General features: G+C 50.9%; 1 protein-coding gene across 1 annotated transcript; it reads left to right on the forward strand.

Annotated features, from left to right (window-relative positions):
• Window positions 1-13,374: 13,374 nt before the first annotated feature.
• Window positions 13,375-22,548, forward strand: MPO (myeloperoxidase; the record flags this gene model as incomplete). The annotated part of the gene is made up of 12 exons (XM_082678313.1): window positions 13,375-13,468; window positions 13,618-13,711; window positions 14,253-14,428; window positions 14,625-14,748; window positions 14,848-14,977; window positions 15,048-15,254; window positions 16,100-16,418; window positions 18,211-18,371; window positions 19,727-19,982; window positions 20,444-20,614; window positions 21,389-21,626; window positions 22,341-22,548. Exons 1-12 carry the CDS (start codon window positions 13,393-13,395, stop codon window positions 22,546-22,548), a joined length of 2,160 nt encoding a protein of 719 aa, XP_082534439.1. The 5' UTR covers window positions 13,375-13,392.
• Window positions 22,549-23,103: the final 555 nt, after the last annotated feature.

Here is a 23,103-nt window from a genome sequence, read left to right on the forward strand (position 1 = left end):
CCGGCCCTGGCCGCTTCTCTGGGATTGAATGGGGGGCACCACAGGGCCCGAGCAAGAAGGTGTGGGGTCTCCTCTCCAAGGGGAAGCAGCTCCTCAGGAAACTGGGCTCTGGGAAGAAGGAGTGATGCTGCGGCCCGTCCTGCAGGCCCGAGGCCCCGGCGCACTGTCCCGGCTGCTTGGGGAAGGCCCTGGACTCTCGTTCTCCTGAGCCAGTGCCCTGGCACTCGGATGGGAATTCTACTCGGTGAAGGTCAGAGCTAGATGAGCCCTCGCGGATGCGTCCTCTGGGTGGGCATCTTCCTCTGACAGGACGGTGGCCTGAGCCGCAGCGTGCGGAAGCGAGTCGGCCACCGGGGCTGAGCACCTGGGTCACAGAGCCAGGCCTGGATGTGGACTCGTGACTCCTGCTTCTCCCACCCCCGCCTGGTGTCCAGCATGCCATGCGAGTCCCTTCTTGGCCTCCACACGCCTGGCCCTGGGACCCTGCTCCCTCCGACGGCGCTGGCCAACCTCATCAAGTCTTCCCTCCCTGAAGGAGAGTTTGCACTGGATTCTGCCCAGCCCCCCACCCCCGGGCGGGCAGGGGGGTGGAGCCGTGTATATATGTACATACCCAGTGCCTCAGCCCAGCTTCCTCCGTCTCCCTTCCACTGCACAGGCCCGGGAAGGACCCCGGTCGTAGCACTGCCCTCCTGCCAGCCGCCCTCCTGGCCTGAGCCCCGGGCCAGCGGGCAGAAAGCAGGAGCTGGGTTTGCCTTATTTTGCTCATCAGATTCAACTTCTCTTTTGCATCGTTTTCCTCTGGCCCCTGTTGGAGTGGGGGGCCTGGGGAAGAGGACAGATTTATGCAGCTATTTTCATACGTTCCCTGTTCAGATTGGGGTGGGGGCCTCTCCGCCCTTACCCTAGCCACCTCCCTCCCCCTCCCGCTCCAGCTGGGTGAGCGTCTCTGCATGTTTCCTTTGCTGTGGTGGGAGATTGATTGTTGGACTGAATGCCCCCCACCCCCACCCCCCGACCATCACCTTGGTCTCCAGGGGTGTGGAATGGTGGGGGCATTTATTTAAAGAGACATTTTATTATAATAAAGTCTATTTTCACAAATCCCATGCTGGGCTCTACCTGGGATGAAGGACTCCTGAGGGGCGGGTCATGGTGGGCTGCGGACTCCACTTTAGAGCCCAGAAGTTAACATCTGACGGTGACTGGGGTAAAACTAATGCACGCCAAGAAGACCGAGCGGCTCTGGGATTCTCTTCCTAGGAAGGTTGGGAGCTTCCTGAGTTCCTGGTTGCAGGGCCAGGTGTTCGGAGTTGGGTCAGGGTCCTGGAGGAAGAACGTGACCTGGGAAGAGGGTGGGGAGATAGGAAGAGAGAAGGCACCTGTTTCAAGGTGGTGGCCTGAACTGATTACATACTGCAATCTTGATTCTCCCGGACCAAATTCATAGGAATAATAGAGGTAAAAAAAAACCCAGCCAAAAATGCAAATAAACAACATACATAGTTCCATTTGAAGAAGGGGGACACCCAATAGACTAGAAACAGCAGGATTTCAGAAAGGACCGCAAAACAGGTGGGAGATCACACTCAGGAACCTCAAAGCAGGGCACCTGTGGGAGAATTCTGCACAGAGCTCCATGCCTAGAGGCGGCAGAAACAGCAGAAGGACCACAGGGGCCGTGACAGTGTGATTAGTTGGGGTTCTATGTGGGGAACCGCCAGGCCGATGGTTGCACATTCTCCTTTTCTCCATGGGCCAAGGGGCAAAGGTGAGGATGGCTGCCCTTAGATGAGGACAGTGGGAGTGGCAGCTTGGATCAGAGCATGTGGGATCTTCCCGGGCCAGGGCTCGAACCCATGTCCCCTGCGCTGGCAGGCGGATTCTAAACCACTGCGCCATCAGGGAAGTCCCAGAAACACAACTTTTTTGTATTTTGGCCTTGTATGCTGCAACCTTACTAAACTCACTTATTAGTTCTAGTAGCTTTTTAATGGATTCCTTAGAATTCTCTACGTATGTGATCATATTGTATAGAACAAAGACAGTTTTACTTCTTCCTTTCAAATTTTGATGCTTTTAATTTCTTTTTCTTGCCTCACTGCACCAATAGAACTTCCAGTACAATGCTTAATAGAAATAATAGAAAAGGACACACTTGCTTTGTTCCTGGTCTTAGGGAGAAATCGTTCGGTCTTTCACTCTTATGATGTCAGTGATAGGGCTTTTTTTGTAGATGCCCTTTGCTGTGTTTAAGGAAGTTCTCTTCTATCCCTCGTCTGCAGAGAGGGTTTTTTTTGTTGTTTTAAAGAGAATCAGCATTAAATCAAAACTACACAGAAGTATCAAAAAGTCTGCAAATAATTAATGCTGCAGAGGGTGTGGAGAAAAGGGAACCTTCCTACACTGTTGGTGGGAATGTAAATTGGTGCAGCTACTATGGAGAACAGTATGGAGGTTCCTTAGAAAACGAAAACAGAACTACCATATGACCCAGCAATCCCACTCCTGGGCATACATCCAGAGAAAACCATAATTCAAAAAGATACATGCACCCCAATGTTCATAGCAGCACTATTTACAGTAGCCAAGACATGGAAGCAACCTAAATGTCCGTCGACAGTTGAATGAAGATGTGGTATACATACACAATGGAATATTAGTCATAAAAGAGAATGAAATAATGCCATTTGCAGCAACATGGATAGACCTAGAGATTATTATACTAAGCCTGAAGTAAGTCAGACAAAGACAAATATCATATGGTATCACTTACATGCCGAATCTAAAATCTGATACAAATGACTTTATTTGCAAAACAGAAATAGACTCACAGACGTAGAAAACAAACTTACGGGGACTTCCCTGGTGGCTCAGTGGTTAAGAATCCGCCTGCCAATGCAGGGGACACGGGTTCGAGCCCTGGTCTGGGAAGATCCCACATGCCGTGGAGCAACGAAGCCCACGTGCCACAACTACTGAGCCTGCGCTCTAGAGCCCACGAGCTACAACTACTGAAGCCCGCATGCCTAGAGCCTGTGCTCCGCAACAAGAGAAACCACTGCAATGAGAAGACTGCGCACCGCAATGAAGAGTAGCCCCCGCTCCTCGAAGCTAGAGAAAGCCCACAAGCAGCAACAAAGACCCAACGCAGCCAAAAATAAATAAATAAATTTATTTAAAAAAGAAAGAAAGAAAAGATACTTCTGGTTACCAAAGGGGAAAGGGGAGGGAGAGATAAATTAGGAGTTTGGGATTAACTTATACACACTACTATACGTAAAATAGATAAGCAACTACGACCTACTGTACAGCACAGGGAACTCTACTCAATATTCTGTAATAACCTATAAGGGAAAAGAATCTGAAAAAAATAGATATATATGTATGTATAACTGAATCACTTTGCTGTACACCTGAAACTAATACAACATTTTAAATCAACTATATACTTCAATAAAAATAAATAAATTTTAAAAAAGAATCAGCATTAATTTATTTTTGATTGAAGTATAGTTGATTTACAATGTTGTAATAGTTTCTGGTGTACAGCAAAGTGATTCAGTTACATATATATATATATATATATATATACACACATATATATACACACATATATATATTCTTTTTTGGATTCTTTTCCATTATGGTTTATTACAAGATATTGAATATAGTTCCCTGTGCTATACAGTAAGACCTTGTTGGTTATCTATTTTATATATAGTAGTGTGTATAGGTTAATCCCAAACTCCTAGTTTATCCCTCTCTTCCCCTTCCCCTTTGGTAACCATAAGTTTGTTTTCTATGTCTGTGGGTCTGTTTCTGTTTTGCAAATAAATTCATTTGTATCAGATTTTAGATTCGGCATATACGTGATATCATATGATGTGTATCTTTCTCTGTCTGACTTACTTCAGGCTTAGTATGATAACCCCTAGGTGTATCCATGTTGCTGCAAATGGCATTATTTCATTCTTTTTTATGACTAATATTCCACGGTGTATATATACCACATCTTCTTTATCCATTCATCTGTCGATGGACATTTAGGTTGCTTCCATGTCTTGTCTATTGTAAATAGTGCTGCAATGAACATTGGGGTGCATGTATTTTTTTTTAAATTAATTAATTTATTTTTGGCTGCATTGGGTCTTTGTTGCTGTGCACGGGCTTTCTCAGAGCGGGGGGCTACTCTCTTTTGCGGCGCGCAGGCTTCTCATTGCGGTGGCTTCTCTTGTTGTGGAGCATGGGGTCCACAGCGCAGTCTCAGTAGTTGTGGCTCATGGGCTCTAGAGCGCAGGCTCAGTAGTTGTGGTGCACAGGCTTAGTTGCTCCGCGGCATGTGGGATCTTCCCGGACCAGGGCTCGAACCCATGTCCCCTGCATTGACAGGCAGATTCTTAACCACTGCACCACCAGGGAAACTCTGCATGTATCTTTTTGAATTATGGTTTTCTCTGGCTGTATGCCCAGGAGTGGGATTGCTGGATCATATGGTAACTCTATTTTTAGTTGCTGTTGTTGTTGCTTTTGGCTGCACTTCGAGGCTTGTGGGATCTTAGTTCTCTGACCCAGGATTGAACTGGGCTCTGGCAGTGAAAGCGCCGAGTCCTAATCACTGGACTGCCAGGGAATTCCCTATTTTTCGTTTTTTTTTTTTTTTTTTTTGTGGTACGTTGGCCTCTCACTGTTGTGGTCTCTCCCGTTGAGGAGCAGAGGCTCTGGATGCGCAGGCTCCGCGGCCATGGCTCACGGGCCCAGCCGCTCCGCGGCATGTGGGATCTTCCCGGACCGGGGCACGAACCCGTGTCCCCTGCATTGGCAGGCGGACTCTCAACCACTGCGCCACCAGGGAAGCCCCTATTTTTCGTTTTTTAAGGACCCTCCATACTGTTTTCCGTAGTGGCTGCACCAGTTTACATCCCCCCCCAACAGTGTTGGAGGGTTCCCTTTCCTCCACATTTTTTTTTTAAATAATCAATCAGTAATGGAGGTTGGATTTTGTCAGATGATCTTTCTGCATGTAATGAGAGATCATACCATTTTTCTTAGTTATGGCAAATTTCATTGATTGATTTTGGAGTATTAAACCAACTTTACTTTCCTGGGGTAAATTCTACTTGGTCATGACCTGGGAGGAGGATGAAAGCCTATTCCCCAGGACGTGCCCCTTTTGTTGAGTTAAGGAGTGTGTACAGGGCAAAGATAAGGGGGCGGTGGGGATGGTGGGAGACTCATACCTTAGCGTAGAGAGACTCCAGTGTTAAAATCTGGACTCATCCATTCTCTGTTTCCTACCTACCCTCAACCATGGGTCCTTACCCATTAAGGAGTCTCCACGTTCCTCTGTCAAGGCAAGGATTTCCCCTTAGGTCATAGTACTCTGGTCCTCAGGGCAGAGGAAAGAACCTGTTGTTTCCACTCCCGAACCTGGCCAGGGTCCAGCACCACTCTCGCAAACTTCTGTTGGCCTTGAGGGGCTGTTTTCCTGCCTGCAGTCCCTGCAGAGAGGACGGCATAACTGGAAAGTTCTCCCTAGCCCTACGCCCTGCTGGAGATGCCTGGCCCTCATCCCCTCTTAGTCTGTCTTTCTGTTACCAGGTCCCAGGCTCCTTCTGTCTGCCTGGGGGTTTCCCACAACTCTTGTTATTTTCTGCTCTCCAACAATTTCACTTCTATGTCTCACTTCTGTGACATCTTCACCGTCAGGTTTGGCCGATGGGATCCTGTAGCCCATGTTAATTCTGCTTTGCCTGAAACCAGGATTAACGTCATATTGCAAGAGCTGGAAGTCTACTTGTAACAGAGAATTTAACTGTAATACTAGATGCACAAAAATAATAGAGCAATATCTTCCAAGTGCCAAAAAGAAAGAAATTTGGACTTGAGTTCTATATTTAGCCAAATTAACGGTCACACTACTGAAGTCTCCCACAGGGGAAGCACTTAATCCTGAATGCCAGGTGTTTCAAGGTCATCATTTCAATCTTTGGTAATGTTTGACCTCATATTTAGAAATCGAAATAAAACTAATCCAAAACCTCAGATTATATAAGTCAAATCAAAGTTTACTACTTTGCGGGGGGGGGGGGGTTGAAGTGGAGGGAGAGATTATTAATTCTTTTGTGAAAAAATTATTATATTTTCCTGGTAAAACTCTCAAACAGAGGGGCATTGATTTTTACAGTAAAGCCTCCACCTCCTCAGCCTTTTCCGTTCCATTCCCCAAAGGTAACCACTGTTAATAGGCTTCTGCGTCTGCTTCTAGAATGTTCTATGCATATTTAAAATACACGTGTGCATGTGTGTGGCATGTGTGTGTATGTGTGCTTTGCGCGAATTGCATTATGATGTATATAATGTTTTGTAACTAGCCCTTTTCCTTCAGCTACGTATTTTTCTTTATTGCTACATATAGACCTCCTTCCTTAGTCTTAAAGCCTGCATAAAACACCATTATGTGGATGTACCACAGTATGGCAAAAATTTTTTGATGGACATTTGGCTTGTTTCTACTCTTTTGGTTGTTGCAAATGAGGCTGAAATGAAGACCCTTGTGCTTTCTGTTTTCCTTCCTGGAAGTAGAATTGCTGAGTCAGAGCAAGTGTACATTTTGGATTTTAACTGACATTGCCAAACTGCCATTCCATGGCATGGAGCCAATCTACACGTATCTTTTCACATGCTGACTGGCACTGGCTTTATCAGCCCTTTTAAATTTTAACTAGTCTGTCCGATGGATAAAGATGCTGTTGAATTATTTTACTTTGAGTTTCATTGCTTCTTAATTTTAGTGTTATTTTGTAGAACTTTGACTCATGGAAGCTTGCCACCCATCCCACCCCCATCACCAATAACCACAAGTATAAAGGGGGTTAACTGAATAACCATTAAACATTTGCATAGTCATGTAACTTAACTGTCTTTACCTTTACAATACTACCCTAAACAAATTTGGGAACCATTATTTGAAACTAACAAAAGCTTGAATGTTCACTCTTTAAAATGTTTTAATCTTGTTCAGTAAATAGGAAGTGCAACCTCTCTAGAACGGAGGGTTAAAAATGTCCAACGTTTTTCTGCTCTATGAATTTACCTTCTAAAGAGAACCGAAAGAAGCATACTAAATTTTTTTCTTTAAAAATACTTACCTTGGGGCTTCCCTGGTGGCGCACTGGTTAAGAATCCGCCTGCCAATGCAAGGGACACGTGTTCAAGCCCTGGTCCGGGAAGACCCCACATGCCGCGGAGCAACTAAGCCCATGCCCCATAACTACTGAGCCTGCACTCTAGAGCCCGCAAGCCACAGCTACTGAGCCTGAGTGCCACAACTACTGAAGCCTGTGCTCTAGAGCCCGCGAGCCACAACTACTGAGCCTGAGTGCCACAACTACTGAAGCCTGCGCGCCTAGAGCCCGTGCTCCGCAACAAGAGAAGCCACCACAGTGAGAAGCCTGTGCATCTCAACGAAGAGTAGCCCCCGCTCACCACAACTAGAGAAAGCTGCACGGAGCAACAAAGACCCAACGCAGCCAAAAACAAGTAAATAATTAATTTTTTAAAAGAATCCTTACCTTGAAAGCTTTTAAGGGAAAGAGAATGTTTATAAGATTTTACAAGTTCTGTGGAGAAACTTAAAGGCTAAATGTATATACATTTTCCAGAAAGAGAGTACTTAGGAATAAACCTAACAAGAGGGTAAAACAATAACACTTCAATGAAGACTATAAAAGTAGACAAATAAAATGGTACATTGTATTACTCAAGAATGTAAGCTCCGTGAGACCAAGTAATTTGTTAATTGCTATATCCCCAGTGCCAAGAACAGTGCTGGCACAGAGGTGCTCAGGAAATACATGTTGAATGGATGAATGTGCATGGATAGGAAGATTTAATATCATAAGTGCCAAATGTCACCAAATTTGTGTATAAATTGAATACAATATCAATAAAAATCTCAACTGGATTTCTCATGGAACTAGACACTCAAAAATTCACAAGAGAGAAAATATGTTAGAATGTTGAAGATTCTTTTGAAAAAGAAGAATGAGGAAGGAGAATTTATCTCACGAGAAATCAAAACATATTATAAAGTTGTGGCAACTGCAACGTTTAGGTATCGACATCGGAATTGACAGTTAGACTAGTAGATCGGTAGAATAGAATAATCTAGAAACACACACACACATTTATGGTGAGTGATAAAAGTAGCATCTCAGCTCAGTGGAGAAATGACAGATTATTCAGTTAAAGGCACTGGGACAACTGGTTTTCCATTTGGAAAGAAATGAAGGTAGCTTGGTTTCTTACACTGTTCACACACACAAATTCCAAATGGTGATCTAAATGTGAAAAATCGAAGTATTCAGGTTTTAGAAGAATATACATGTGATTTTTGAAAAAGGGAAGATCCTCTTAAACAAGTCTGAAAAGGAAGATCCAAGAGGAAAAGATTGATTAATTTGACCGCCTCAAAATTAAGACCCTGTAAAAAACATAAATGAAAAGTGACAAGACTGGAAAAAAATATTAGCAACATACATGACAGACGACTGTTCATCCAGAACACACAATAACTTTTGCACTTCAGTAAAAAGAGTGATAATCAATAGGAAACTGGACAAGACCAAGCACAGGAAATTTACAGAGGAGATAATATGCATACAATGATGCACAATCTCACTCGTAATCAAATAAATAAAAATTGAACCAATAATGTGATTCTAATCTTTGCCTATGAGAATTTTACCATTTGGAGGACAGTTTGGTGATATCTGTTAAAAATTTAAAATGCACAAAACCCATGACCGACTTCTCAATCTTTACCCAGGAGAACACGTGTGTGTGAACAAGGAGGCTCTTGCTGCATTGTTTTTAATAGTGAAAAATGGAAAAATGTCGGCTTCCATCAATAGAGGAAGGGTGGCATAGTGGAGGTATACCTCTTCTGAAGAATACGGGGTAACAGTCAAAAAAGTGAGATAGTTCTCCAAGGAGCACATGATAACAGATCTGCGAGAGGTATTATTGAGTGAGAGAAGCATGCTGCTGAGCAATGTGTATAATGTGACATCATTTATGGAAAAATCTAGAAGAATATTTCCCACAGATCCATATGTATAAATGAATGTAAAGTAAAAAGGTTTGGAAGGACAAATACAAAAATGACAAAAGTGTTTATGTCTCAGGATTGGGGGAAAGGGACTGTAATTGGAAATGGTGTAATAACCTAATCTAGAGGGAGCTTGAAACAGACCTGTAATATTTTAATTTTATTCAAAAGATATCCAGGTATTAATTACCTGCCTAATTCTAAATTAACTTTTAAAACTTTAAAGAGAGAGAAAACAAAGACTTTGGACTGGGTGCAATTGGGGTGTTTGAGGAGTCACTGCCCCCATCCCCTCCCCAGCTTCCATAAACCCCCTTCACTCCAACCACACACACACACACAGGAAATCTGGCTGTAATACCAACTGAACTGTTTCCTAAACAGCATTAAGAAAGAACAAGCTGTTTTGCAAGCAGTAGCAGAGAGAGCCCGTTACCCCATAGACAGTTGGATTTCACCCTAGGAGTGGGGATGTTTGGGAAGGCAAATGGAGAGAAGGAGGGCAGTAGGTGTGGGTGGGTGGAGGGGCTCCCTCAAAGGGCTATAGTCATGAGGTGTAGCAGTCTCATCAGTGCCCTCCAGAGGCCACCCCCAGGATAGGGAGCTAGGGGGTAAGTTGTGGGACAAGGCTTGTCTGAAATATCTCCTCGGGCAGACATTCTCCTTCTGGTTATTCTGCGTGCTGAGAAGCCCTCTGAGCCTCAATTACACCTGAGCCAGACAAATAGGGCCTCGATGAGGGATCAACAGAGATACAGACTGGGCAGCCTTACAGTGGTCCCACCTGGGCCATTACTAATTGGTTGGAAACATCATAAAGAGCGTCTCACATCATCACAGAGCATCTCAAACCTCTGCACACAAACGGAGACCCACAGCCCCTGCCCTGAGCCAAAGGCAGGTGGCTTGGGGATTATAAATCTTGAGAATTCTACCCCCTCCACATGCATAGAGAGTGAAGGGCATTTTAACGTCATCCTTTGAAAAGCCTTTAGTTTTTCATTCATTGCCTCAACACCACCCGTGAGAAATCAGGGCAGGTCTCTTGACGCCCATGAACCACTGCAACGCCTCCTGCCTGGCACGTGGCCTCTGGGCCTGTCCCCTCAGTGCACATTCCACTTGGCAGCCCAAGTGAGCTTCCTAAAATGAACTCTGACCATGAACTTCAGGGCCTTCGTGGCTCCCTGGAGCCTTCAGGACAAGAACTTCTCAGGAGGTCAGCAAGAGCGTTGTGTCCTGGGCCTCTGCCTGCCGTATCAGCCTCATCCTGCCCCACCCTGTCCCCCATGGTGGAACTGTCTGGACGAAGCCCACCTGTGTCAAGGCTTTTGCTGTGTCATCCTCTGGGTCCAGAATGCTCTTCCTCCCTGTGTCCAACTTATAAACATTCTTCAAGACAGTCTCAAGCACCAATTCCTCAAAAAAGCCTTCTCTGATGCTCCCAAAGAGCCCTGCACAAGGTTGTTGGGCTGCCATCGGTCTGCATCCCCCTGTGCTCACGGAGGAGAGGGCCTTTGCTCAACGGAGGGCACCCAACGGCCAGCACAGTACCTGTCATGTGCGGGGGCTCGGTACCTACTCATTGAGCAAATGCCTGAGTGAAAGGTCAGCAATAAACCTGCAGAGGCCACTGGGTAAACAGCACTCATTTGTAAGTCAAGAGACCTGACAACTAGAGTTTTCTGAGCTGTGCCACACTGCTGCCCTAGGCAAAGTTATTTCCTTCCCAGACCTCCATCTTTCTCATCTGTGCTATGAGGAACTTGTATTAAATGTCTCTTACCTCTTGGGCTCTGACAATTCCCTTAAAAGAGTAAAGGAACACTAATCGTCAGAGTTGATGAGGGCGATGGGGAACAGGTGCTCCCACGCATGGCTGATGGGAGGGTGAAAGCCTTATAAACGTGGATACCCAAATATGCAGCAATTTTACCTCTAGGACTTTTTACCTAAGGAAATAACTGAAGATGCGACTAGAGATTTAACTCCATGGATAACGACCCTAGTACTGCTTATAACAGTGAAAATAGGAAATGACCCAAGTATCTAACAAGAGAGGATTAGTGAATAAAACATAGTATTTCATACCAAATATTACGCAGACATGGAAATGAAATAAATCTTTTTATTGACAGAGAGATGTCCAGGCTAAATTACGTATTAAAAGTAGATTGTAGGGGCTTCCCTGGTGGCACAGTGGTTAAGAATCCGGCTGCCAATGCAGGGGACACGGGTTCAAGCCCTGGTCTGGGAAGATCCCACATGCTGCGGAGCAACTAAGTCCTTGTGTCACAACTACTGAGGCTGCGCTCTAGGGCCCGCGAGCCACAACTACCGAAGCCCGCACGCCTAGAGCCCGTGCTCCGCAACGGAGAGTAGCCCCCGCTTGCCGCAACTAGAGAAAGCCTGCGCACAGCAACGAAGACCCAACACAGCCAAAAATAAATAAATAAAATTTAAAAAAAAGTAGATTGTAAAATAATATTTAAAGTAATAGTAAATATTAAAAATAATATATATTTTTGGCCTCACCACGTGGCTTGTGGGATCTTAGTTCCCTGACCAGGGATTGAACCCGGGCCATGGCATGAAAGCGCCAAGTCCTAACCATTGGACTGCCAGGGAATTCCCCTAAAGTATGTTCTTATCACTGCTTAAAATACATATTATATCTACATATAGGATATAAAATTATGAAATGGGGTTATTGGTGAGTGGTGGGATTATGGGAAATTATTTTCCTTCCTGCTTCTTATTTATGTGAAAGATGGCAAACCTGGAAAGAAAAAAATTTACACATAACCTCACCTGATTGTAAATATTTTATTTACTTATTCTACAGCATTTCATGTATGGAAATATATGTTACTTACAGGATGAAAAAAGAAGTATTTTCAAAAGCCTATAAAATTCTAGAACCTGATTCACAAAGAGCCATTCGTCCAAGTTCACCCATAGCAAGTACCTGGCAGAACAAGGCTGGAAGAATGGCCTCCCCTCTCATGGGCCCCTGGACTCTGCTTCCTGGCAGATGACAGGATCACTGGGCACATTGGGAAGATGTCTCTGTCCCTTGTTCCTTGGCCAAGATGTGGTCTGGGCATAGAAGGCGAGAGTGAGTGCAGGAGGGTATCTGAAGGTAGGAGGTGTGGGTAGACCAAACAGGACATGGGGGCCACGGCTGGCACGTGCCCAGCCTGACGAGGGCACAGGGAGGTGGACAGACACAGTCATTAGTCGTAGGGTACCTTTTCCTGCTGCGGAATGGCAGTCCCTTGGCCAGTCTTCCCCAGGGCTTCTCCCTCTTCTATTTCAAAAGTTTAATGCAAATCCTAACGACACTGATCTTGTCCCTGGGAGGCACTGGGCTGTGTCACCCAACTGACCACTAACCACAACCAGCTCGCTTCTCTCCTCGTTCCTGAAATCTGGGGGCAGATGGTGGGGATGTTGGAGACAGCCCCCTACCAAAAGCCAAGAGGAAAGGGATGAAGAGAGGGATAGAGGAAGTTAACCTTGGTCCTCAGCCCACGGCCCCCAGGGTCTTCTTTCCTGTGAAGCCCAACGGTCCCCAGCCAGATTTCCTGTCCCTTTAGCCTTCTCCAAGAATGGAGGGCTGCCCATCAAGGTTGGCCACGGGGTCAGGTTACTGTTGGGGGTGGGGCAAGGTGCCCTGAGGCAGATCAGGCCATCATCACTCCAGGTCTCTCCTTCACCTTCTGTTTCCCATAATTCCTTAGGTTGTCAGTTCCTAACTTTTGTCCCTTTCAAAGGAACCTTGGAGACTCAGTTGAACCAGAATTTTGGAGGGGGTGCGGTTAGTTGTCTGCGCCCCCTGGGGACAGCACTGGTCTAGGCACACAGTGGGGAGCTGAGAAACTCTGGGGGTGCTAAGTTCAAAGGCCGAAGACAGTTCTGGTCCCTCCTCTCCTGCCCGTATCACCCATATCAGAGAACTCTTTCTAAGCACCCCGGGCCCAGGCGGGGAGGAGAGAGAGTTCAGTCTCCAGGGGCGGGCCTCATCTGCCCTGCCCCTCCCCCAGCTTGGAGGACATAAAAGCCCAGATTTAGCTAAGAGGTGATGTCACTGCCAGCTGGAGCACGGGAACTTTGGAGGTAGGGTCCTGGACTCCGTCTGTTGGCAGAACCCACTGAGGGGGCACTGGGGGGTGACGGTGGGAGTGAGGGGCCTGGGAGGAGAGGGACATGGGGCTCTCTTCTCCCTAAATGCCCTGTGGGCTTTGGACACTTACTGGGCTTGGGGTCTTGCTGCAGAGATGAAGCTGCCCCTGGGCCTAGCAGGACTCCTGGTCATTCTAGCCATGCCCCAGCCTTCTGAGGGTGCCGCCCCAGGTAACAGTTCAGAAGGAAGGGAAAAGCTGGTGTGTTGGGGGAGGTTCTGAGTCCCCGGGATGCCTTTCCTCAGTGTAAGTCACCCGGGCTCTAGGGCCTGATGGGGGCTTTGGGCCCATTCCTGACCTCGTGACCCCTGTTCTGGGCAGCTGTCCTGGGGGAAGTGGAGACCTCAGTGGTGCTGACCTGCATGGAGGAGGCCAAGCGGCTAGTGGACAAAGCCTACAAGGAGCGGCGGGAAAGGTGGGGCGCCGGGGTACGGCGTGGCTCTGGGCAAGGCTGTCCCAGGCCTTTCAGAGAAGGAACAGACAGTGGGGAATTTGTGGCTGGGCGTGGGGCCCTCTGTCTGTCAGTCTTTTTTTTTTTTTTTTGCGGTACGCGGGCCTCTCACTGTTGTGGCCTCTCCCGTTGCGGAGCACAGGCTCCGGACGCGCAGGCTCAGCGGCCATGGCTCACGGGCCCAGCCGCTCCGCGACATGTGGGATCCTCCCGGACCGGGGCACGAACCCGTGTCCCCTGCATCGGCAGGTGGACTCTCAACCACTGCGCCACCAGGGAAGCCCTGTCAGTCTTTTTATCTCTGGGTGCGAGAACATTTTCCAAACCATGCCTCCCGTGGCCTGGCCTCTGGGCACCCAGGTCCAAACCCCGTTTAAAAAGAGAAACCTGCTTCCTAACTGTGGGTCTGTCTACACTGTCCTCTGTGTCCAGAACCCTGGGCTGGGGCTGTGCTGAGTGTCTCTGCCTCCCTTCTCTGGCCCTCCCTCCTCCCTCCCCCAAGCAGCATCAAGCGGCGGCTTCACAGTGGCTCGGCCAGCCCCATGGACCTCCTGTCCTACTTCAAGCAGCCAGTGGCAGCCACCAGGACAGCTGTGAGGGCAGCTGACTACCTGCACGTGGCCCTAGGCCTGCTGGAGAGGAAGCTGCGGCCCCTGTGGCCAGGCCGCTTCAATGTCACGGGTACCATTCCCTCTACATCCCCAGACCCTCGCTCAATCCCAGTGGCTCCCCCAACCCCTCTTTCCAGGGGGTCTCAGCAGGCATCCTAGCGTCCCCTCCATGTCCTCAGATCACACCCCCTAACCGAGGCTCCCCAGCAGAGGATAGAAAATAGGGTCTCAGCTCCCACTCGCCCCCTACTTTCCCGGCCCCGCAGACGTGCTGACACCTGCCCAGCTGAATCTGCTGTCCAAGACTAGCGGCTGCGCCTACCAGGACCTGGGGGTGAGGTGCCCAGAGGAGGACCAGTACCGAACCATCACCGGGCAGTGCAACAACAGGTGCGGCCGCTGGGGACCTCCCCTCGGCGGGCGGGTGGTGGCTAGAGGAGGGTGGTCCCGGCCACATGGCGTCAGCGCCCTGTTCCCCCACCCCTGCAGGCGCAGCCCCACGCTAGGGGCCTCCAACCGCGCCTTTGCGCGCTGGCTGCCGGCGGAGTACGAGGATGGCTTCTCCCTGCCCTTCGGCTGGACGCCCGGGGTCAAGCGCAACGGCTTCCCGGTGCCCCTGGTGAGACCTGGCCCGCGGAGTGGGAGAGGCCCGGCCGAGGCCAGGGCCCCTGACTCCCCGTGTCCCGCAGGCTCGAGCCGTCTCGAACGACATCGTGCGCTTCCCCACGGAGAACCTGACCCCGGACCAGGAGCGCTCGCTCATGTTCATGCAGTGGGGCCAGCTGCTCGACCACGACCTCGACTTCACCCCCGAGCCAGCCGCCCGTGTCTCCTTCCTCACTGGCATCAACTGCGAGACCAGCTGCCTGCAGCAGCCTCCCTGCTTCCCGCTCAAGGTACTCCCTCCCTGCCCCACCGGCCAGCCTGCCGGGTCGCGGGAGGGGCAGCGTTCCCGGAAGGGAACACCTCCCTCCCTGCCCAGCCTTCCTTCCCTGGCTCCCAGCAAGGCTGGCCCTGAGCCCCCATCCCCCGCCACTCTGGGCTAGGGACCTTCCCACCGTCCCTCAAACCTCTGTGTGCAGGTGCCGGGGGCTCAGTCCTCCTCCCTCCCCACTCACGGGCTCCCTCTCCCCAAGCCCACATCACACGGAGGCTGGGTTCTGGGGTTGGAGCAGGGCTGAGAGTGGGCTGGTTGGTCGAGGCACGTGCAGAGTAGGTAGACGAGGGGAGAAAGAAGGAAGGAGGATCCGAGAGAGAGGGAGAGAGACACAGGGGCCAAAGGGAGAGAGACACAGGGGCCAGAGTGAGAGAGAGGAAGGGGAAAGGGAGAGGAGGCCCCCGGAGAGTGTAGAGACCAGATCTAGAGAACAGAGGAGGGAGGAGCAGAGACAGAAAAGAGGAGAGAAAGGAGGTTTGGGGGGAGGGGTCAGAGGACTGGCCACACCCCCTTCAGCGGGCCCCACATCCCCCACGCCAGCATCCTACTCGTCACCCCTCCAGCGTGGAGGCGCTCTGCTGGTGGAAACTCAGGCTGATCCCCTGGGGGCCTTGAGACGCCTTCCTGCCGGCCGAGGGGGCCGAGGAGCTCCATTTTAGTATCTGGGTTGCCCCCTCTGGTCCTGGGCTCTAGGCTGCTTCCGAGGTGGGAATTAAGGCCTTCAGGAAGGTGGGCGGGGGAAAGCCACTCCTGATCTCTGTCCCTGTCCTCGGCGCGCCCGCCGGGCCTCTCTCTGTGCCGCAGATCCCGCCCGATGACCCCCGCATCAAGAACCAACGCGACTGCATCCCTTTCTTCCGCTCCAGCCCGGCCTGCAAAGGGAGCAACATCACCGTCCGCAACCAGATCAATGCGCTCACCTCCTTCGTGGACGCCAGCATGGTGTACGGCAGCGAGGACCCCTTGGCCATGAAGCTGCGCAACCTGACCAACCAGCTGGGGCTGCTGGCCGTCAACACCCGCTTCCATGACAACGGCCGGGCCCTGCTGCCCTTTGACAACCTGCACGATGACCCGTGCCTGCTCACCAACCGCACCGCGAACATCCCCTGCTTCCTGGCAGGTCAGTCTTGGGCAGGGACCTGGGCTGACGCAGGGGCGCCCCCTACCGGAGCCACAGCGGGCCCGTTTGAGAGCCCCTTGTGGGTTTGCATTTAGAGAGACTGTCCTCATCAACTTCATGATATTAATCCAGTTGCCTTGGTAACAAGTTGGATGGAGCCAGAGAGGCGAAACAGAAACAAAACCCCAAACCAACAAAAACAATAACCCCAGACCTAAGAAGGAGACTCAGGGCTGGCCAAGGAGCGAGCCTCTGTCCATCTGTTCAGCCCTTTCTCGGTCGCTCTCTTTCCCTCTGGACTCTGGGAGAGAGGAAAGTTGAGTCCTCCAGGAACAGGGAACTGAAGGGACAGAGAGCAACATGGCACCCTCACCCTCTAGAATCACAGTATCCAATATGGTAGCCACTAGCCACACATGGCTATTTTCATTTACGTGTAAGTTAATTTAAATGAACTTAAATTAAAAACAAGATTCCTCCACTGCGCTAGCTACATTTCAAATGCTCAACAGCCTCGTAGGCTAGTGGCTTCCATATAGGACAGCTCAAATGTAGAACATTTCCATCTTCATGTTCTATTGGACAGAGCTGCTCCAGCACATCACCACCTATCCACCTTGATTCCCTGTAATGAGAGAGGGTGGGATTTTCGATTTAAACAGCTGGCATTCCTGGGGATGTGGTTGGGGCAATGATGGTGGTAGTGCCCAGAAATTTTACACTTTTACGTTTAAACCCAACAGTGGGTCTGAGGCCTTTCTTTCTCCACCTCCTGGTGGCTCCTGATGGGTGGGCCCTGGGGAGGAGAATCAAGGTCAGCACCAGTGTGGGCTTTTCTGGGCTAATGGGGGAAGAGCAGCACTCCTTGGCCTCCTCATGGGGTTGAGCCACATGTTCCCAGCCTGGATGGTCGTGACCTCTGTCAGGTTGTGGGAAGAAAAGCTGCTCTCAGAGAATATCCTTCTCGACAAACTTTAGAGCTGTGGAGGACTGAACCCAGGGTCCTGCAGAAATGGGCTTGGCCCTAACCCTCTGGTACTTCCAGAGCAGGTTTAGGGGAGGACTTGAGGGATCAGAGGGTCACACTTCATTCTTTTGCACAGTCTCAGGGGTGGACTTCAAACATCCTGTGCCCTGGCTCCCTGCCCTGAGTAGGCTGCACAATTAGCATGCAGTAAGGTGCGGATGGCAGTTCTGAACAGATGGTACTTGCTTTCTAGAGTCCTGTGTTAAGAAGGATTCTGAGGTTGCATCCAATTTTAGCAGGAGAGAGGGCTGTGATCATTCACTGTGTCTCACATGGACAGGAAAATAGGGAGAGCCAACGTGCATGCTACTTTCTGGCCTTCCCTGAATCAAGAGAATAAGTCAATCAAGCTGTATTCATGGATCTCCTATTTTGTACCAGGCACTGTGTTAAACCCCATGTGTCTAGGTATACATTGGGTGGGAGGGTCAGATACAAAAAGGCATAAGCCATGGTCCTTGTCCTCAAGGTGCTACCAGTCTCAGGTGTGGGAAGGTGGCAAGTCTTGTGTCAGATCTGGTGCTTAGTGAATGAGCATCTCTGACCAGCAGTGCCACTAAAGAGAGGAAGAGCTATTATGGTGGACCAGGGCATCAAGGCAGGCTTCCTAGAGGAGGTGTAAACTGAGCATGGCGTGGAAAGATGGGTGCAGAGGAGGGCTGGGTAGGGGGCATTTGAGGCCTTGGCTTGGGAGAGAGTTTCAGTGGAGCAAGTCCTTTCTGGGAGGGAGGTCTTAGGAATGACAGTAGCTCTTGCTTCCCCAAGGGGACAGCCGCTCAAGTGAGATGCCTGAGCTCACCTCCATGCACACACTCTTTCTGCGGGAGCACAACCGGCTGGCCACAGAGCTCAAGCGCCTGAACCCCTGCTGGAATGGAGAGAAGCTCTATCAGGAAGCCCGAAAGATCGTGGGAGCCATGGTCCAGGTAGGCGGTCCTGCGCGTCAGTGATGCCAGGGGTCGGCAGACTTGGGATCCAGACATGCCTTTGCCACATCTTATCAGTGCAAATTAACCCTCATGAGCTTCAGTTTCTTCATCCATGATACTGTAAGGATTAAAGGACACATATGAAAACACCTGGCAGATACTAAGCACCTGACAAGGGTCACTTGCCTTCCAACGCCTCTTTCCCAGGCTTGCTGACCTTTCTACTGATACTTTCCTGTCCCCCAGGAATGGTACTGGGAGGTTTAAACAGGTGGTTCTAAAGTGCCTGGCGCACAGTAGCTGTTCAGTAAATGCTTCTCCTTTCCTTCACCTCATCATCACCCTTGGCTCCTTTGCACACCTTCTCTTCTTTAGAGCTCTATCACAGGTCACCTGCTCTCCTTATCCTCGCTTATCCATGGGGGGGTGTTCTCTGAACTTTTTTTGAAATGTTTAAATGCTTTATTTATTTATTTATTGGCTGCACTACATGGCTTGCGGAATCTTAGTTCCCCGACCAGGGATTGAACTCGTGCCCCCTGCAGTGGAAGCAGAGGGTCCTAACCACTGGACCTCCAGGGGATTTCCCTTCTCCCAACTTTTGATGCTCCAGCATCCCCATTGTCTCCCCAAGACATAAACACACACACACACACACACACACACACACACACACACACGCACATGCACACCCCTTGTTAATAGTCCTTGACCCTGGAGGAGAGAGAGTTGCTGGAGCTGAGGATGAGTTTTCAATTTGTACTAAGAAAGTGAGATTCATTTAAACCTCAGAGGAAATTCCAGAGTCTAGAATCTAGAGTGGGACTGTTCCATCTCTTTTCTTTTCACTGGGAGAAAGCATCTAAGGTGGCCCTTTTCCATTTTGCTTCCCCTCCTCCTACAGGCAATATATTGAACCCTACTGTGAGCCAGGCACTTGCTGGGCACTGAGTAATTTCAAGAGAAATGAGATACCACCCTTGCCCTCAAGGAGCTAATAAGTTTGTAGGAGAAATGGGACCATGGGTAACAAGGGCAAGGGAGCTACTGCAAGGAGTAACAAAGCCCTTTTTTTATGTAATACTTTAGGGCAGAGAGCAGCATAATTACCCGTAATTTACATTTGAGGAACTGGGGCTCAGAGAGGTTAATAACTGGCCCAAGGGCACACAGCAGGCAAGCACTAGAGCTCTGTTTATGCCATGCGGTGCCACTCTGTGAGACTCAGCTCTAGTGCTGTGGGAGGCAAATCTCTGGCCTTATACGAGGGAGGGATCCCCTGAGTCAGGAGCAGGTGAAGAATCTGCTGGGCGGGATGAGTGGAGAGGCTGCTCTGCGTGACTTTTCTTTAGATCATCACTTACCGAGATTACTTGCCCCTGGTGCTGGGGCCGGAGGCCATGAGGAAGTACCTGCCCGAGTACCGCTCCTACAATGACTCGGTGGACCCGCGCATCGCCAACGTCTTCACCAACGCCTTCCGCTATGGCCACACACTCATCCAGCCCTTCATGTTCCGCCTGAACGATCAGTACCAGCCTATGCAGCCCAACCCTCGTGTTCCGCTCAGCAAGGTCTTTTTTGCCAGCTGGAGGGTTGTGCTGGAAGGTGAGCGGGACCTAAGCCAGGAGTGAGTTAGCTGGCAGCCGAGGGTGGGATGGGGGTGGGCTTCGTCACAGGGAGCTAGGGTGGACCAGATCCTCTTTCCTTCCATCTTTGGGGATCTGATCTGACTTTCCAGCCTCTGACTTTCAAGCAGAGCTCACCTGACTCTGGTGAGCTCTGGTGGAGATGGCTTGTAGGAGCTGGCTCCTTCCTGTGTGTTGTACTGACTAATCCTCAGTGACCCAGGAGGCCAGGGGCTGGGAGCACCTGAGCCTTGCCAGTCTGAATGGCATTACCCCCCGAGACCTCAAAGCCTCAGTGAGGACCAGCCCGCTGGGGACACCTTGGCACCAGAGCCGCACATGCCCAGCCCTGTTCTGCAATCCCCCCGGTTCTGCCTGACTCTGGTCTGAGCTCCGATACCGAGCCAGATCCTTCCCCCAACCTTGCTCCTCTCGCCCCAGGTGGCATCGACCCCATCCTCCGGGGCCTCATGGCCACCCCTGCGAAGCTGAATCTGCAGAACCAAATCGCGGTGGATGAGATCCGGGAGCGGCTGTTTGAGCAGGTCATGAGGATCGGGCTGGACCTGCCCGCTCTAAACATGCAGCGCAGCCGGGACCACGGCCTCCCAGGTGAGGGCCCCGCCCCTCCCCACCTCCCACTCCAGGGCCTGCCCTCTTCAGTGTCCCCAGCTGCCCAGGGCTCCCCCGAACCCCCAGAACGTTGCTCTTAGGATGCGGTCTGAGGTCAGGCCCCTACCTCTCCCTGGGCCCATCTGCCCCATTTCCAGCACCTCCCACCTCCTTTGTGTTGCTGTAACCCTCCAACTTAGAGCATCATCGTAATAACCACAAGCCCCCGCCCACAGTCTCAAAATCTGTCTCCCTCTCATTTCACTTTGCTTCATTTTACATGAATTCTGAGGGGAAGAGATTATTATCACCTCCATTTTACTGATGAGGAAACCGAGGCTTGGAGAAATTCAGAATCTGCCCAGGTTCTCCAGCCACGTCCATGACAGAGCTGGAATTGGAGCCCAGATCAGCCTCACGCCACGCCCGTGCCTGTGTCATAGGACAGCTGGTGTGGCCGATCCTTCTAGACACACCGCACCCATCACGGGTCTGAGATCTCCACAGGGGGCCGGGAGATGCCAGCAGGAGTTATGGCGATTTAGGATTTACCGTAGGGTGGGAGGACAAGGGGAGAAAGAGAGGCTCCTGGAGAGACCCAGCTGTCCCCAGGCCCCTGGAGAGGCTGGAGGGTTCCCTGTGGGGTTTATAGCCTGGTAGCAGCCCCTCTGTGTCCTCCCCTCCCTCAGGTACCTCAGTACGTGGCCTCGCTGTGTTGGGAAGGTGGCCTTTCTGGGACTCACCCACGGGCGTCTCTCCCCTCCCCCCACACAGGGTACAATGCCTGGAGACGCTTCTGCGGGCTTCCGCAGCCCAGCACGGTGGGCGAGCTGGGCACGGTGCTGAAGAACCTGGACCTGGCGAGGAAGCTGATGGCCCAGTACGGCACGCCCAACAACATCGACATCTGGATGGGCGGTGTGGCCGAGCCCCTGAACAGCAAAGGCCGCGTGGGCCTGCTGCTCGCCTGCCTCATTGGGACCCAGTTCAGGAAGCTCCGCGATGGCGATCGGTGAGGACGGAGGCCGAGGGGCTCGGGCCCGCTGCGTGGCGGTGGGCCTGTCCCTGACCCTCGGGGGCCCCAGCTTCCTCCTGCTAGAAGGAGTGCGTTCTGGGGAGCCTCAGGGTCATCCCTAATGCGCCCTGAATCTGTTGGGGGCGCAGAAAGGAGGCACCTGGACCCCTGGTTGTAAAGGAGGGAAGAGAGAAAATGCCACTCGTAGTCACTTCTTCTCCGGGTCCCGGGCTGCCGCCACGGCACCACCGATCTCTGTTGAAAGGTCCCATCCTCGCTTTCCCACGGCTGCTCCTGGGGTCCTGACATCTATCACACCCAGTTCTACCCTAGCCTGAATCGCGCCTTTGGGATCATTTTTAAAAGGTGTCCCACTCCAGGTGGACAAATTATAAACCACCCCCAAGGGCCTTTCTCCCCACGTGGATGCAGCCCTGGCTACACTGTGAATGAGTGGGGGCCTGGCTCCCGGTCTGTCATCAGCGGTGCCCGGAGGCTGCTGGGGCGTGGGCGGGGGAGGCAGCTGGGCAGCTGTGAGTGGGGCTCTATTTGTTTGAACCCCCCTGGGCTGCCTGAGGGCCTGGAGCTCCCCCGTGCTGTGGGGCCGGTGTCTGCCGTGGTCCTCTGTCATCCGGGAGCATCTCCAGCCAGTGGATGCCCTCCCGGCCCAGGAGGGCCTCAGGCATGATGGCCAGCGGTGTTCCCATGCAGGTTTTGGTGGCAGAACAAGGGCGTGTTCAGCCCGCAGCAACAGCAGGCCCTGGCCAAGATCTCCTTGCCCCGCATCATCTGTGACAACACAGGCATCACCGTCGTGTCCAAGAACAACATCTTCGAGTCCAACACGTTCCCTCGGGACTTTGTCAACTGCAGTGCACTCCCTGCGTTGGACTTGGGTTCCTGGAGGGACAGGGACTAGAGGCTGGGTAAGGGGGTGCAGTGGTGAGGTGAAGGTTGGGCATACCTGGGCTGGCCAATTGGAACCACAGAGATCTCCCTTCCCTAGGTGGGCCCATCCCTGTTCTGGGTGCCAGCCAGAAAAACCAATGACTAGACATTCATTCTTGTGTGTGTGTGTGTGTGTGTGTGTGTGTACGTGCGCAATGAATATAAATTGCATTTTTTGTGTGTGTGTGAACATGGGTAGTATTTTGTGTGCGTTGGGTTCAAATCCTGCCTCTGCAGCTCACCAGCTATGTGACCTTGAACAAGTTCCTCAACCTTTGCTAAGCCTGAATTTTCTTCTCTGTAAATAACAGCTATCACGGCTCCTTAGAAGGTCCATTTGCATTCTCTAGTACTCAGTTTATTGAGCACTTACTACCTGCCAGGCACTGTGCTAGGCATGGGAAACATACAGAAAAAGTCAGACACCATTTCTGCCCTCACGGAGCTTATACCTTGAGAGGGTCCGGGTAGCAGAGGTGAACCAGCGACCCCAGAGGAGTGGCTAGTAGCAGTGGGGCTGTGGGTG

This window comes from Grampus griseus (genome assembly GCF_964374135.1).
Source record: "Grampus griseus genome assembly, chromosome: 20".
NCBI lineage: Eukaryota > Metazoa > Chordata > Mammalia > Artiodactyla > Delphinidae > Grampus > Grampus griseus.